The 18,254-nt window shown below is 40.3% G+C and overlaps 1 protein-coding gene across 1 annotated transcript in view; it reads right to left on the bottom strand.

The window, feature by feature from the left end:
• Positions 1-2,574: 2,574 nt before the first annotated feature.
• The window catches only part of EPHA6 (EPH receptor A6), a 973,304-nt gene continuing 957,624 nt past the window's right edge, over positions 2,575-18,254 (bottom strand). The window contains exons 18-19 of the mRNA XM_090058840.1: positions 17,046-17,195; positions 2,575-15,370 (exon numbers count right to left, since the gene is read on the bottom strand). Coding sequence (XP_089914966.1) covers positions 15,256-15,370; positions 17,046-17,195 — 265 coding nt within the window. The 3' untranslated portion in view covers positions 2,575-15,255. The remainder of the gene's footprint in view (positions 15,371-17,045; positions 17,196-18,254) is intronic.

The following is an 18,254-nucleotide window of genomic DNA, read 5'->3' as shown; positions in this document are numbered from 1 at the left end:
CTTCATCGGTCAAATCCTGCAGCCCTTATTCTAGGAATTTTCCTGGTTTAGGACTGCCAGTTTGGCTGTAGAAACCCAGCATCCCATTCCTATTAGTTACATCACTACATTTTATACTGCTTATACAAGAAGTTCGTACTTTTACCTTTCAAGCTTTTGGAAACAGGGACTGAGTATTTTGTTTGCCACTTTTTACCAGTTATAAAGCAGTATGTATAGCTGTGGCATTTTCTGAATAATAAGGCAATAATTATATTTAAGTTATATTTGTTAGTGATTAATCCTCCTGCCATGTGCTGCTGGAAGGTCATGGCTGTTCTGCTATTTGAGTGAAGGGGTCACACATAGCATTTGTTAGTGTAAACCAGCTCTCAAAGACCTAGGTTATGTAGGCTCACCAATATTATAGAGTAGGGCTGTTCAATCAGCAGCCCCCGTTAGGTTAAGATGCAGCCCCTTGTTTCTGCCTGGCTGCTTCCCCTCCTTCCCACTGCTGTTGCAGCCAGTCTCCAGGCTCCCTCTCCTTCCTCCAGCTTCTGTTGTCTACCCCTACCCCAAGAGGCACGGCAGCGAAGTGCAGTATGGAATTGCTTGGGGAGCTGAGGGTGAGCCTGGAGCTGCAGGTACAGTTAGGTTACTATACATCCGGGTTTTCCCAGATGTTGGGTCCTCCCATCTCTGTCCAGGCAGTTTTTTTAAATTTAAAAAAATGTCTGAGATTTTCCTCTGCTCAGCTTCATAGTTTTTCCTGGCACTTCCTAGCTTGACCTAGCAAAGAGCTGTTTGGGGCCAGGGGAAGCAGGGGGTGCCATGTGCATCTGTATGCGTACATGCTTGTAGTCTGCATGCAGCTGGGCAGGGTGGTGGGAGAAGCCCTGGCACCTGCATGCAGGTAAGTCTATGGGGGGCAAGGGTTGTAGGGCCAGGGCTTGGGGACTGTTCAGAGGACTCTGAGTGTGTGTGTGTGTCCGCATATGACAGGGCATGTGGAGGGGGTAGGTGTGTGACGGGAGGTGGGAGGCGGGTGCCTTCTGGCACTGGGGGAAGTTGTCTGGATGCTGGTGATGCAAAAAATTGCGGTTCATTTCTTTTGGAGGCTCATGAATAATAATTTCTCAGGCACACACTATTAGCAGCACAAAAGGTGTATTTGCAAATAGGGTCAGAGCAGAGACAGAAAATCTCAGATTACTCTGCCCCCGAGGAAACCAGCAGTCGGCTCTAATATACTCCCCCTCCTGGGCATGTGTGCCGAAACAGGAACTCTTACAACTTATTTCCGGTTCATACAAACATATATGTCACTTCATACATCGCATGTTCATTATAATTAACTACTTAAGTATGCGGGGCGGATAGGCATATATGCATCAGCTAATTACGCATGCTCAGAAAGCTCTCTAGGTCACCAAGAGTTGAAATTTCCCCTCTTCCAAGGACACACAGTCAATTGAATTACTGCTTCTGTAATCTGCATGTGAATGTCAGGGGAGTGTGTGATTTAGTGTGAGAAAGGCTGACAGATTGGCCAAGAAAGAAAGGGAGTGATACTTTAGCACAAAGGTCCTTGGTAGTGTTGCTGCTTATCAGGTATGAGATGCAAACTGTGCAGTTCTAACAACACTCTATTCATTATGCATTCCTAATAATATTTCTAACACTGGGACTACAGCAGGGCTGGAGGGATGTGCCTGCCCCTCCAGTGGGGAAAAGTGGGCAAGGGCCCCTTGGGGCCAGCAGGAAGCTGTGTTGCCAGGATGGTGGCACCAGGGCTGGTGCCCTTGCTTGCAGGGGCAGGGCAGCTAGGAGGTGCTTCAGGTGGGATGCAGGTTGGGAGTGATGGGCAGCAGGGCTGGAGAGGCTGTGGCTTGGGAGTGAGGGGTAGGGGCAGGGGCATATCATTGCCCCCCCCATCAGATTATACTCCCCCTCCCTCCACAGGTGTCCTCTTTTTTGAAATTGGAAATATGGTAACCGTAGGCACAGTGCAACAGGAGCGGAGGGGGCGGGGAGCACATAAGGTACAGTCAGTGTGGGAAGAGGCCCCATGCAGTGTGTGGCCCGGGGTTCACCCTAGTATGACCATGAGTGTGTGGCCTGCACAGCCAATGGCCCCAGGCTACATAGAAAATGGACAGCCCTGTTACACAGCTTTAATAGCATACTGAAAAAGTATTCCAATGAAGATAAGTAGTGTTTCTTGTGCAGGAGATTGTGTTATGTTATGGAAATAGATCCTACTGATTGCTGCAGTTTGAGCATCATTATTGTATGCATAGTTCTCTAATAACATTATCAACAATATGTGTACTTTGTAAAGACATTTATCTCAGCACAAAATTTACAGGGAGTCCACTCTAGTAAGGCATCTCCTGTTATAAGGAAAAAGAAAACCCCCACCCTGGTATATCTCAAAACGTGGAATGCAGTGCTGATCCATCTTTATTAGAACACCTTCCTATGTTAGGCAACTGTGTTTTTTTCCCCTCAGGGTCATGTATGACAGGCTGCGCTGCATATCATATGCATAAATTAAGGTACAATAAAAAGCATCAACTCAAACATAACCACCAGTACTGTAACTTTTATTTGCTAATAAATATCTTAATAAACAGGCTTACTGCATCTGTAAGCCCTGATAATGCCTCTTAGGAAATCATAGAAAAATAAAATACAATAATAATCAGTAACTTGTACTTTGTACAAAAATCTTATTATGTTGCTCAGCAGGTAGCTTTGCCAAACCCCATATTCTTTCCGCAAATAGATGGCATATATAATGCAATTCATCTTAAAAAAACCCTAGTTTTGAGAGCTGAGCGTTCTATTACACTATCAACTTGTAGGCATGCCAGCACATGGAAATTTACATGGAACATCATATTATTATCATAATAGATTTTTTTTTTCAAAAAAGGAAAATAATACCACCTTCAAGTAAATGTGAACAACTTCACTTCTAATGTAAAGTAGGTAGGTTCCTACATTCCCTTTGGGATTGCACCTTGGTATTTTAAACTTTTTATTTCACAATTATTCCTCTTGCGTGAGTTTAAGTGACCAAAAGAGAGAAAACAAAATGCATTTGGAACATATGTAGGAGGCAGATAGCACGAAGAAAGCTTGTTCTAAATGGTGAGGCAGTCCCAAGAGGAAAACACCTATGCCATCTGTGAAATGTTCAGTTTCTCAGAAACAGTAGATCTTACTTTCTGTTTATAGTATCGTGCACAACATTGTTCAGTGTTTAGAATCAATGGTACAGTACCCAGGGACCATTTTTGTATGGAATGAAGGTGAAGATTTTAGATATAGGTAGTTGTCAATAGTTGAATATATCTCTGTAAGAGGAAAGGAAGCAATGGCAAAATACAAGTGTTAGTTGTAACACTAAATACAAGTGTAAGTGCTGAGGCCACTGTTTACTTGTAAGATATTTTGCAAATCAGATTACACTGCAACTTTAGAAGCCATCTACCTTTAAAGATTTGACATGGCTGTTTAAATAGCCTAAAGTGTCTGTCATCAAATATATATATATACACATACATTGATACATTTTATGGCTATGCTAGAATAGCAAACTATGAATAGCAGTCATATTTAATTGTGTACAATCTAATTCCACAGCAAAGACAATGATTAAAAATCCTTTTAATTCATATATGTTTAAAGCCCAGCACATGAAATTAGAGGCTATCCTGAGAAAACATACTAAGCACAACTAGAAAGACCACTATCTTCAATGTCAAAATCAAAGCTAATCCTTCAACGGTAACCACTATATTTCTTGTATATTTTCTGTTTTTTTTACCTTGAAGACAAATTTAGATGAACCAGAATTATAGGTAATTGTAACCAAAATCAAGATTGCTTTTCTTGAAGATAATCCATTGCCAATTAATAAAGAGTTGCACATCACAGGAACTTTAAAGATCTCATTTCTTTTTTTTTGTGCTGCACTGGAATATTTATAATATAGTTTTGTGCTTGCGCAAATGAAAGACGTGCTCCTGAGAAATGCAGCATTACCTGTCCGTATTACTGAAATCAATAGGAGCTGTAGTGCACAGTACCTCTCAGGATCAGTTGTTTGTTTGTTTTTTTGGCTAGGTTGTCATTTGTGGTGCAATGTTTGTGATACATCCTGTACTAGTAAAGTGACTGGGAATTTTGACTGCCGTCAATAGGAGTAGACCTGAAGCCTTAGCTAAGAACAAAAAGACAGATTCATCCTTAGCGTAACTTAATTTCACTGGAGCAGTGTAGTGGGTAAATTTGCCCCCACAGTCTAAGTGATCCTCTTCTTCCTCCAGTAAAAATTGAACAAATGACCTTAAAATAATCTGTAGTTTAGAATGGAATGTCTCTGACTCAAATGTAACTTTTTTCCTGAGGGAGAAGGGAGAGGGAGCATCTTACCATCGATTCTGAAAATAGTTGGTATATATTTTACAGGTATATATGTTTTGGTACAAGACAATCTCTCTGAAATGTGGACATGATAAAGGAACTTAGTAAAGAGAACCACTAGGTACAACTTTTTAATTTTAACATATTTGTTATAGTTTTCTTCATTAATTGTTAATACAAATCACATTACTGTGACCAAAATGTATTAAGGGTGATTTTTCAGAAACACCGAGAGTACCTGTAAGATATACAGCAGAAAGAGAACATCCTCAAAGAAGAAAATAACCAGCTAAGAATAACAGTAGGAGAGGGGGATCAGAAGTTATCACTGTGACTAAGTTTAGGTCAATTATAAAAGAAAAAGAGCATTATAGAGAAGCACAGGATTGGTAGTTTCTCTTTGCTTGAACATTATAATGTGAAAATGTAGGAAGCGCCATACTGGCTCAGATCCAAGGTTCATCTCAGCCCGTTTCCTGTCTCTGACAGTGGCAGAAGTAAGTATGCTATAGAGCAGGGGTCAGCAACCCCTGGCACGCGAGCTGAGCATGGCACACAAGGCCATTTTGCTCAGCACACTACCGCTAGCCCAAGCTCTAAGCAGCTGCTGCGAGCCCAGACTGCTTCCAGCAGGCGTCTGGGAGGCTGCAAGCACTGCTCCAAGCAGACCGGGCTCCGTGGGCCAGCTGCAGCAGGGAGGCTGCGAACAGCTGCTTCGGGCTCTGGCATGTCAGCACTCCAGCACCTTCCAAGGTAGAAATTGTGGTTTTTCAGCACTCCGGCCAAAAAACGCTGCCTACCCCTGATAAGGGGAGAGCATTGAACCACATACATCTAGACTGATCTGTCCCTTATTTATTACCCTCCTGGGCAATCTCCCAGGCATCCACCAATATAGGTTAACTTATAGGTATATATTCTGAAGAGATAAAATTACAGAATTTTCCCAGATGTACAGGGTACAACATAGTTTATGATGTTTTCTTTAACAGTAGTTCTTAGGGCTAAATTATGGCAGCCAACTGCAGGTGTATGAGCAATGCAAGAGCTAGTACACAGGCTAGCATCATCTCTACCATGCATAATGCAACCATTCATCTCTACCATGCATAATGCAACCATAATATGGCTTCCAGCACTCCCTGAGGTAGTAGGCTCACTGGCTATACTCAATGCACTGTCTTCATCAGCAGTTATGTAGTGCAGGAGTGTCAAATATACAGCCTGTGGGCTAGATCCAGCTCACAGAGTTATGTTGTTTGGCCCACAGGTTCCTGGAGGGGCTGGGAATTTGGGGACAGGGTGAGTGAGGGTAAGGGCCCACTATCAAAATAGCTTCAGAGGAAGGCTGTGTATAGAGCTCCAAAAGGGATATGTGTTGGAGATGGGGGTGAGCATCAACTGTGTTAAGTCCTGTGGCTGCTGCTGTTTGCTCCACCGCTCTCACATCTAGATCTGATCCACAAGGAGCCCTGCAGTCCAGATCTGGCCTACTAAGAACCCCATGGTCCGGATCCAATGAGGGGGTGGGCTGGCATGAGTATTAACAAGACACTCCATTTACAACATTACAAGAGAATATGGTTAGTAATATCCGTCTGACCTTCAGCAACAACTCAACAGTACTATTTTCAGTGTCCTTAATTGTACCTTGTAGAGTAAATACTTAAATAATAAAAAAGCACAAATTTAAAATAATGCTGCAGCTTGCTGTTTGCTTCAGCTAATCACTTCTCATATAAAGTAATTCCAATTATAAATTAAAATTGCTCAAAGTATAAAACAGGCAGTGTATTAAACATGTAGTCTGTTTTTCCTTTCCTTTTCACCTTCTGACCATAGAAAAATGGGAGTTTAGGATTCTTTCAAGTGGACAGTGATACCTCTGTATTGCTTGTTTGCACTTCTTAAAATGTGTTTATAAGTGCAGCTCAATTATGTAGTTCAGTTACAAAATTATGAAAGAGAAGCTTGTCTACTAAAAGCTCTAAGCTTTGTGATGGTACTTAGAATTGTCACAAGCTGGATTCAGAAGAACCCGCAGATCATTTTTTTTCCTTTGTGGCCATCGTATAAGAGTATCAATATCTTATGGTATATGATGCTATGGAAATATTATTTCACAAAAGCTAAATCAAAACATGCTGTCTTCATAATTCATAACCAAAAATGAATAATTCTCTCAAGATTTGATTCCAATTTTGATTTCTCCAAAATGTGAGGGTTTTTAAGTTTAGATCATCACCGTCAATATAGGACAATAATAACATTCACATTTAGATGGAGATTCAAAATTTTCAGTTTGAGAACATGAGTGTTCAACTCCATGATTTTGGTTAGGTCTTCACTCAACATGTACTAGATGAAGCCATATCTCACTGAATGCCCCCTAATGAAAAGACCTGGTTGCAGACATTACCTTTTTTTGGGCAAATGTGCAAAATTACCTATTTTTTTGCTGTGCATGTAAGAGAAGGAAATTTCCAAAAAGAAGTGGAATTGCCTAAATAGAAACACAAACTGAACAAAAGCTTCCCCCACACAGAGAAAGATGTAACAATACGGTTTTGTAAGTGGATAAATTATACTTCTGCTCAAGAAAACAACATTTGGTACTGAAGTTAAAAGAAAGAACATTGAATTACTGTTACCTAATCATTGTAAGGCCTCGACTTTGCTGAAGTCTATGTGTAACTTTACTCACGTGTGTAGTCCTGGCAAGCAAAATAGACTTTTTCACATGAGCAGAGCCACACATTCTCACAAGTCTGTAGTTTGGGGGATTTGTCTAGCAACACAGTAAAACCCATGTATTATTTTTGAGCTACAGACATAGCTCCCAACTTGCCATTGCCTTAAAGTTGGACATAGATCACAAATCAGGAAAACAATAACATTCATATAGAAGAAATCTTGATTTGGAGGTTGATTTCTTTAATACAAAGTTGTCTATAATTTTGGCTTTGTGATTTCAATACTTCTGATCTCAATTTAATAATACAGTTATAAAAAGTAAGATAATATGGGAACAGACCCAGAGCTGGGAAGACTTGTAACTGAGGCAAAGCTGAGGGGTATTAATACAAAATATCTTCTTAAAGTAATATACACATAAATGCCTCTTGTTACATGAACTAGTGTCATCATTTTACAGAATAAAACAAGGACTGATGCTTTTAACTTTCTAATGTTTTACAGCATATTTTTATAACTAAATCTTATCTCCATAACACTGCTTTTCTAACATGTAATACATTATTGGATCCCATTTTCTTGGGGTTTAAGAGCTTATCTGAGGGAGAGAGAGCAAGTTGGCTTGCAAGAGAAAACGTACATTATATAAGCATTTTGGCTACTACAGCAGGGCAATACTATTTTTATAGTCTGGACAGCATCTTACCAGAGATATTGGTTCATGGACTCCTGCCCTCCCATTCATGATCACTTACATTTGTACAGCAATTGCTCATATGGGAAAGTATCATTAAAAAGCAATCAGTGTGATTTAGGGACCAGAATTTGGAGATGTCTTAGCATTATGTGACCAGGTAGCTTTCCATAAACCACAGGGTGAGAACCACTTCTCTGTACTTAATTATATATTTGTTTGGGGGTATATATTTTCAGATAAGAAGCCAGAATTTTTGGAGGTACTGTACATACATAAAACACATTGGCTGAAATTTCCAAAGCCAACTGCGGGGAGATTTCACCACACAGGTCCCATAGGTTTCAAATAGAATTGTATAATTAAATTATCTAGTTAGGTTAAGGATTTCCCCTGTTATAATACATACGATATAAATCTCTCTATATACACATAAACACACTCTTTATAGCCATACTGTGTCCTGCATAACCTGATCTGCAATCTGAGGACCTATATCCCACCACAGTATTCTTGCGTGAGCAGCATATACTACAGTGATTTAAGTACTACACCCAAGGGCGAAGATACTTGTACAGTGAAGTTGCACATTACACTTGGACCATATTAAGGGCATTTAATATATGAGTGTTTTTGCATGTTAAAGAACATTTACTTATGCTAAGTGCCTCTGAGCATCTCTACCACTTCAGGTGACGGTTAACTTTGGGACTTGATAGCTGGCTTGTGTTAGGGCAACTTTGGTCTATTCCATGAAGATGAAATGAACAATTTGTAGTCCCAGTATCCCAGGATGCACCACTCCCAGCCCCACCCTTGTCCTCGTAGTAGGGATAGAGCCCAGGGCTAGGAACAGACATTACACATAAACTGGTATAAGTGATCAGAAACCTGCTGAAATCTTTAACACAACAGAAGTTCAGTACACTGAATGCCAAAACCAGTTTAAGATAAACCTGGATGGATGTAGTATTAAATTTAACTGATTTAGGTTAAACTGATTTATTAAATTTCTGTCTCAGATCACCTCCAGATTCAAGGTAACTCACAGTTCCCGAGCATCCTAGGATGCTTTGCACCTCTCCTGCAAAACCCCAGTTGCAGCGTGGGCAAACTAGCTTTGGCCCAAGCTGTTTGCTCCAGCTGAACAGGGAGGTATGCTCTAGCGGCCCCAGCTTCTGGCTTGGGCCACTGCAGGGTTTTTGACTGTCTGTACTTAGCCCAGGGGTCCTGGTTCCTAGACACGCTTCTCCTCACCAGCCCTCTACTGGCAAGTCAGAGCGGTGCAGGCAAGAAATGGTATTAACCCTTCATGTACAACTGCTCACAGCATGATCTAACTTTAACACTGCTTAACAGTACACAGATTTACTATGGTCTACGTTTAACATATAACTTCACTCATAAGTTTCAAGTGCATGGATTACGTCTTCTCTGCATCTCTTTGCTTGTATTATAGCTTTGGAACACGATATAGACGACTAACATTTTTGCAGCTTCATTCTGGTCTTTTTGAATTCACAGAGAAGTATCTTTGCTCTTGGCTTACTGTTGTACAGACCCAGCACTGGTTAAAGCTAAACAGCTCAATTTAACTGAGGCTTTGAAACAGGAAATGACTCTTCACTACCAAGGTGTCTGCCTCTCAACTAGCTTCCATGCACATTGTATCACTTAACATTAGTCCTGTCATTTTGCAAGGGCAGGTCCCCCTAAAAATAAATTAGTTTGCTAGAAGCCATTTATATCCCCTTTGATTTAAGTAGAAAGATCTAAATAAGGATTAACAAGGATATTCTGGAGGAAATTTGGTTAACTGAGAGGAACACTCTCCAATTTAACTGAGTCTAACCACTGCCTGTAGCAACTGACTCCATTTTGAAATTCTGTCAGAAAACACAGCAATAAAATGCAGTCCTTCCAGGAAGCCTAGAAGATGTTGGATCACATAATTAGCTCACATTAAGTCCCCTCTTGTGCTACTCCAGTAGCATAAGGAAGACTTAAAATTGCTAGAAAACGGGACTTAAAGTTTCCCATCACAAGAGAAACTCCTGATAGATACAATGGGTATGTCCAGATGAATGCATACATGTGTTTTCCCAGGGACAAATAGCAGCAGCACATAGTTGTGCCACTGCTACTTGTCCCTGGGGAATGCCCATACACACACACTCTGGTGTGCAGCAAGTTGCCCTGGGTGGGGTAGGGGAGGCTGGGGCCAATTCCTGGGTTAGCCTCAGAAGCCTTACTGGGGGTCCTGGGGGCCTCCTGGAGCTCCAGCAGCAGTGATCCAGGCACGTGGAGCCTGGCTGGCAGCTAGAGTTTCGATCTGGCCAGCCAGGCTCTGGTTTCAGGTGGTGCATGCTGCCACATGTCCCACCCATTTTTTTGTCTTTTTTTTTTTTTTTTGACACTGGAATCTCCCGGTGTCAAAAAACCCCACCATGATGCAAATTACCAGCATGGTGAATGCTTGTATGTGTGGTATGTGCAGTTTGTGGCGCTGCAGACAGGTCTGCAGTACCACAGACCACTTGTGTACTCAATAGGTATATAACCAAATTAGATGCTGCATATTTTTACCCACTCCGTGCAGGACATACTTCAAGGTGTGCTAGAGCCATGAAAGGGTATGACGGGGGTTTGCTGTACTGCAGCAATATCAAGCTGCCAGAATAGTACCTCTGGGCCCACTGCAGACAGACAATTAAAGCAGCACTGTACCTCTTTCACCTTTCATTGTTTTAAGTTGCAGCGTACCTATTCTACCTTGCATAAGATCAGGGGAAGGCTGAATTAGACCCATATTTGACCCCAGCTACAGGTTTACTGACAAGAGCTTAGTGGAGCTGAGAATCATGTCCACTACATAAAGAAATGGAAAACAGACAGATCTTAGTTAATGACCATCCAGATACTTTAGTATGTGAACCATATCTTTAAATATACCTTCTTAAGTCCAGTACATCTACCATACATGAAGAGTTAGTCTAGAGCAACAAAAAGTTGTTACAGTTTATTTTTAATTCAGGTTTAAATGTACTGTTTTCAGGAACAGGATTAGTTGAAAATGTCCATATTATGTCATAGCAAAACAGTTAGGACCAAAGCCTACATTTGACTTGCAACTGGGGACATAGGCGATGTATAGGGGATGCATGGGGGTGCCTGTGCACCCCCTAAGAGCACTGGTGCCCCCCCCCTGAAAGTGAGCACTCTCGGCTTAGGCAATGGGAAGCAGGGGCAGGCAGAGCACTGGCACCCCCCGACCTGAGAAGTGCAGCATCGCCACCTGTGGACGGTCACTATGCCCCCCCGCCCCCAGCCTCAGGAGGCACGCGTCTTCTATGATTGGGAAGAAATATTCAGGGGAAAAAAATGAAGTCAGATTGTTGTTAAGGCAAATTTAATCCATTTCCCACCAATTCCTTTTCTCTTTTCAGGAGAGCCTCTTCTTTCTCAATAACTCTAATGCTCTCTTATGCATGCAAATGTTTCAGCAACAGAATACAGTACATGCCTTAGCTTATATGGTTACCTTGTTTAAAGTGAACTATCAACAGTGTTATGGTCTAGGGACAAAGTACATCTCCTTGCAGAGGGCTAGCACAGGTTTTAAACAACACAAATCTCACTTGAGCCATATTTTTAAGGCTCATGGTTCACAGAAGTTGTGTTGGTCATAGGCAAAGGAGTGAGTCTAGGGTAGTGACAATAAAATCAGTGGTAAAAATATATATGCAAATTATATATATGGAATACATATATAAATTACTATGTCAGTAACATTTTCCTATGCTCCCTCTTTTTATTTTCTTTCATTTGCATTTCTCGGACTCTCTTTATTCTGTGCATTTTAATGTGTAATTTTGGTCTCTCCATATTGTACATTGTGGGTACAGTGGCCTAGTAAATCTGTTTAAACACACCAAATGCCAGAGGATGAATAGAAGCTAATTTTTACTTGCAGAAAGAATGAGCCAAGTTAGTGGCAGCTGCTGATAATTTTGCATATACATTTGTGGCCTGCACAGAAATGCATGCACATGTGAGAAGACAACACCTGAACATTTTAAAACAAAACTAAACAAAAACAAAACAAGAATTCAGTGGCACTTGTCTTGTATGCTGAAACAGCAAAGTAGTTTCATGGTTGAACAAGAGCAAATATGCAGTTTCTAAACCTGGGGAAATGTCAGTTTGATCAAGATACTAAGAAAGAATTATCCTGCACAGCAACAACAACAAAAGCCACCCATAGAAACCCACAAAACCCAAGAGAAGGTTCATAAAGTTTTTAATAAATATCCTCACCAAAAGAATCTCCTGGTTACTCCTTTCCTGGTTACCTATACTTTTGTTTTTATAAAAAATATATTTGATTAATAAATGCTTTTTATATTGTTATTATATTTATTCTATTGAAAATATATTTTCAGAAGTGTGATAAATCTGGAAATTAATTTCCATGAAACATATTCAGGTCAGTGTATATGTAACATGCAACTTTGCACCCACGCTACCAGGAATAACAAACGTGCATGTGACAGCAAGAACGCACTCTTATGGTTAGGTTTCATTCTGGATAACTTCTGAAACCTTTTTACCAAGTAACCAATGCCCAGATCCTCATTAATATATTTAAAGGGAAGCCTTTCCCCAAATGGCACCCTGGTGGAGATGGAAGCAAAGGCAGGTAAAATGGAAAGCAAAGCAGTAAAGGGGAAAAAAAATCAACTTTTAGGTTTGTGTCTGAAGTTCTTATTCCAAAGTATTTAAACATATATGATTTTCTTTCCATAAGAGAACTCTCATTAAGAAAAAAACCATGAAAATATAGAATTTGTGCAGAAATTTACCAGGGACAGCCTCATAGAGTATATCTAAAGCTGGTTAGGTCTCTAAGGGGCCCTGATTCTGTAATAATGTATGCTCAGGATTAGTTGGATTGAATTCAGTGGGTCTGCGCATGTGCTTAAAGTTACTCAAGATTGGGATCACAGTTCTTAAAATGTGCTTGTCAAATTAGCATCTGTGCCTTAAAAAAATCTGTTCTGGATCTGAAAAAACTGTCTTCTGGAATTAAAAAAACCTCCAACAATTGAAGAAAGGAAAACATATTCAGTTCACCAGTGTTACGCCATTTAAATCAGTGGAGTTACATCAGCATTAAAATGAAGTAACAATAGTGAATCAGGACTAGTGTGTCTTAGTCTGTGAAACTGGTTAGCAGTATAAACCTTTCTAAACCTCCTCCTGCTCTTCCGTCTCTGCCTCCCATATACAACATCAGCCTTTTTTTCAGCATCAAGAAGTATGCTTTGCTTTTAAAGTTGAAATTAAACAGAGTAATGATGACTTAAAATGAATGATGACTATTTAGACTGGTTGATTGGTTTTGAAGTATACACATATTTTACTTAATTGCCCAAATGCATTTTTAAACTGAAAATTAATGTTCAAGTATGCCCTGGGTTCACATAACTTCAGAAAAATGGTGTAAAAATTAACACAACCATCTGCACCCAGTTTACATGTGACATGCATGTAAATCTATGCATGACTTTCAGAGCATATGCAGACATATGCTCATTTCCCAGTTAATGGTAGCGCATATCTCATGCAGTATCCTGGAAATGTAGTCCAGCATATAAGTTGTCTGAATAGAGCATGAAAGCTTTAAATCTTATAGAGGTACAAATATCATGTCAGGCCTTTGCAGTCATGTTCTTGCATGTAAATATGGCTATTGAATAGTTCTAAAGATAATTATATTATATGCCAGTTAAATATTGGTACTAAATGAAGACTAGCTATTTAATAACTAGAGCTCCATTCTATTACAGTCAGCTTTTTATTTCTAAAAGCAAACAGTTAAAAGTAGACTCAAGGCAACATATTACACTGCCATCCTATGCCTCCCTCTCTGCGGTGTATAATGTAACTAGCGCCACACAGTGTAACTTACACTACTGATAACATAGTGTTTGTACCACTGCTTTCTAGTGGATGGTATGGTAGACCTACTTGCGTGTGAGCGATCTCGTCATTCTTTAATGGCTGGCCACAGAAGCTATATTAGTCCCGAAATGACTAGAGTTAACAGAGCTCCTTTAGTTCGACTAGTAGATGCCTGTAGTTTTGGAGCAGAAAACTCTACGTGACCACACTGTGTAGTATAGGTGGCAAGTGTAAATATATAGGGACCTACTCAACCTGCAATTTGACGGATTTATGGCAATCAAGAAATTAGGTGATCTCTGTGAAATCCATGTGGAAAAAAAACATACTAAAAATAAAATGCTGGCTCCCCAGTGGGAGCCAGCAGTCCTCCCAGCCATGCAGCCCAGCATGAAGCAGGCTGATGGCACAGAAGTGAGCAGGCAAGAGGGCTGCCTGTTGTGCGGCCCTACCCCATTTCACCAATCTGTGGTGAGGGGCAGGGCTGCATGATAAACAGCCCCCTCCACCAATTAGCAACAGGGGGCAGGGACACTGGGGCCCCTTGGCCAATGGGAGGTGGGGGGTGGGGGGCAGCCATAATAAGTCCATGAAAATGGCAGCCAGCCCCATGATTTGCCTGCAAAATCAGGTGGCCACTGCCTTGAGTTGGGTAGATCTCTAAGTATATGTGGTTAAGGAATTGTTACAATAGCTTTCCAGGAGTAATCTACCATGTGATAGAGACAAATACTGAGTATTAAAAAGGGCAAAAAAAGGGTGAAACATCCTCAGAATGAATGAATGTTGCAACTTTATGAAAGATAAAAGAATGTTGAGTGATAATAGAAATAAATTTAAATTCAGGGCCTCAAGAAATTTTAAAACATAATGCTTTCTAACCCCTTTCTCAATTATGCAGGCAATGAGAAATCACTACAGGAACTCGGTCACTTCTGCAAAGAATTCTAACACATTTCAGGCACCAGCTTACCAGCATTATTACAAAGTAAGGTAACAATAGGACCCATATATCTGGATTTAGTTAAGGGGTAAAATAAATATTTATGCCAAACTTTTTTTGATTGCACATTTGATATTGGAAGTTACATGATCACAGAACATGAAAGAAGTCAAATACTTTTTGATCTACCATCACACTCTAAATACATCAATAAAGAAGCCACACCAGGCCAAATAGGCTGCTACTATCAAAGAAATCCATGAAAGTTTCCCAAATACTGTTATACAAAGTTACACATCCATGCTGAGTTATTCACCAGTGTGTAGCAACAGTCTTGCAGTGGGCCAGGATTTCATTGGCAGGTAACTGATGGAGGATCTATGCAGTGTGGTTAAAAATTCCAGGCTGGAAGCATTAAAATAAAAGTATGTTTATAGTCTGAACAGGAGACTGCAGTTCTGGAAACTGGAAGGAGCAGAAGGGAGGGATGAGAATATTTTCCATTTTAGAAATGCTGAGGCACAAAACACAGTTGCTTCTAGTACTTTCATACATGAAATCCTTTCTCCTGTATGTGCATCATGTGCAATCGTAAAGTCTGTAAACTGCTCACTATTCGTCTCTGGTGTCCAATGAGCACAACTCCAATTCTTCTAATGTCACTGTAAAGAGAAAAAATGCAAGATTCATCCTGAATGTATGAAGAGCCAAGCCTTTAGTACTGCTCCTGAGGCTGAGCACCTAGCGGAGTTCTTCAGAATTGTTTACGTTTCTCAGCTGGAATATGCAAGAATACTGAACATTTTCAAGCTTTCAAAGGCACATTTGCCCCCGCTGGGTTAGTACAGACAGCCATTTAGGAAAAAATAATCTTGTGTCTGTGACACTGGTATTTGCTTACACAATTTAAGGTCAAATCTTTCTCCCCAGCTCCAAAGAAATTCCTGAGCAGCAGTCAGGGAAAAGGGACAATCCCATAGCCGTGAGAGGGAAGCAATTCTTCCCATCCATGCTGCAGAGGCAAGCAGAGCTGCTTCATGTTTCCGTGTTGTGGCTTAGAGACTGAAGTGGCTGCTGCTGCACTTTCAGTGCTTTGGGTAGCAGTAGAGCTTCCTAGATTTGCACTGGGAGACTGTGTGTGCGTGTCTGCATGTAGGAGGAATGATATTTGACCTTTTAGGGTATGTACAGACATTCAAAAAGCCTGAGGTGGAATGAATTTAAGTTACACAGTTTTCTCTAAGTGGCATAGTTTAGATTGGTAGTGAACAGAATACATATTCACTAGGGCTGTGTGAAATTTTGCTCGGTATTTCATTTCAAAGCTGCTTCAATGCGTTTTGAGCTCATAACAGCAAAATTAAAACCAAACAAAAGCCTTCAAAACAGCTTTGAAACGAAACAAGGGCACTCGAAATGTTTTGAAAGTTTCGAGACATTTCGAGTTTCGAAGCCAGGCTTACATGGCTTCAGCGCTGGTCCCAGCCGGCAGTCTCCTATCATCCAGCAGGCAGGTCGGGGGGATGCCCACACCCCCCAGGAGGGCTGCGGGGTTGTGCCGGACTCCTCCCAGTGGTGTGGGTCCCCATCTGCCTGCTGGATGACAGTAGGTTGCTCCTGCCACCTGGGATAGCGCTTGGTGCAGCCTGCACCCAGTCCTGGGAAGACTGGTGCTGCCACTGGCCCCAGCCGGCAGCACCAGCCTCCTGTCATCTGGCAACTGAATATATTATACAACTGAATAGGATATGGCTACTTTATATTCCAGACATGTTACATACTTCTTGCATGGCAAAATGGAAAATCAGAAAACAATAGCAACAGTCATTATCAGGCATTAAAGGCATGCTCCTGCACCCACTGAAATTAATGGCAAAGCTCCGGTTAACTTAAATGGAGCAGGATCAAGCACTGAGTGCCAACAACGCATTTGGCAGTGCACAGAACAAAAGCAAGAAAAAATATATAACTAACTTGCACTACAGTATATGGGCTTGATCCTACTGACAGAAGAATAGACAACATTTTTCCCACTGAATTCACCAGGTTCCCTATCCAAGCCAGCTTAAGCATGTGAATTGTCTGACAGACTTCTGTGGTGACACAGAAAGCATGAGGCAGAGCTAGGAACTGACACCAGGTCTTCTGTCTTCCTTGACTGCAATCTTGTCCTTCCTCTTCATCTGTTGTTTAAAATTATGTTTTTCTTTTATTAACTGCAGTAGAAAAGTTAAAACATACTTCTGTTCCATGCCTTAGTACTTATATAAGCTCTATTACAGCAGCATTTTGACCAATTGTAGTTTACTCACTGTAGAGAGTCATGTACATACTTACTCAATACTCATTCTTGAAACCATATCCAAAGTTGTGAAACCTGCAGCCATGAAGTTATTCTTATACTGACCCATTTTTATTGAGTCCAGCCAATCACTGACTGAAACAAACAAAGGATATTCTGGAACTTCACCAGGTGAATCTGGCATTCTATGGAAAGAAAATGTAAAAAGTTGTAAAGAACTATAAAAGTAATGTCAGATTTAATTTACTAGAGCTATTTTTTGTACTAAAGAGATGACTGGACTAAGTAAAGAACCCGAGCTAGAAAGCTCAGATCCAGGACTGAAATTCTCTTCAGAGTTTCAGAAAAAACCCCAGATCTTGCACTTTGATTTTAGCTCATTCTCTAAAATGTATGAGTCATATTTTAGCATGCAAAGTTATTTTTGATACTACTTCTAAAAACCAATGGCCTCAATGGGAGCTTTATTTGCTTTTGAAGCTCAGAAATGGTCCTATCCATGTTGTTATTATTTTGAAATATAAAGACAGAATATTCCTCTGAAGAACTTACACTTACAGGATGAAGATGACACCATAATTTCCAAACTCAATAAAACAAGTCAGAGAGAATAAGAGGACAATTTAACCTTGGATATTATGGGAAAATAGCACAGATGGAATGTGGAAGTATTAATACCCTGGCTAGGTAATAACTTTCATATTTATCTATACAGAAAATTGCTGAAAAAGGGAATGGCTGTTTATTGTCACATTAGACAATAGAAATCTTTCTAAATTTCTAATGCTTTAGATTGCAGCGGTGCAATCTAACAGCAGCAATACTAAACTTAAAATGGGAATAAAAACTATATTTAATACCCTTGTTTTCATGCGATTATAGAAGTAAGCAAAATAAAAGGATACAACTAACTTAGTTAGTCTTCTCTTTTTTTTTATGTGTTATTGTTGAACTAAAACCGAGTGAGAGAAGACAAAAAATCCCATAATATATTCTATATTTTTTTTCTGTTTTTACTTATATTTCCCCCTGTTTGGGATGAGGACTGCTCACCACTCCCACTGAACTTCATGCACTTTGTGTAGGGTAGAGGAACTGTTTCATATGTGTTATCTGTTATTTGCCTTGCCTGTATCCATTTTTCATACAGAAGCACTTCAGCAACATAAAAATGTTTTCTCAAATAGGCAAATTCATCATAAAACCACAAACATGTGTAAGGAGACTCAGAAGCATGTGTAACA

This window comes from Crocodylus siamensis, chromosome 1 (assembly GCF_052110815.1).
Source record: "Crocodylus siamensis isolate JL-2025a chromosome 1, ASM5211081v1, whole genome shotgun sequence".
NCBI classification, from domain to species: domain Eukaryota; kingdom Metazoa; phylum Chordata; order Crocodylia; family Crocodylidae; genus Crocodylus; species Crocodylus siamensis.
Note: the sequence above shows the minus strand (reverse complement) of the source record. Positions and strands in the feature narration are given on the sequence as shown.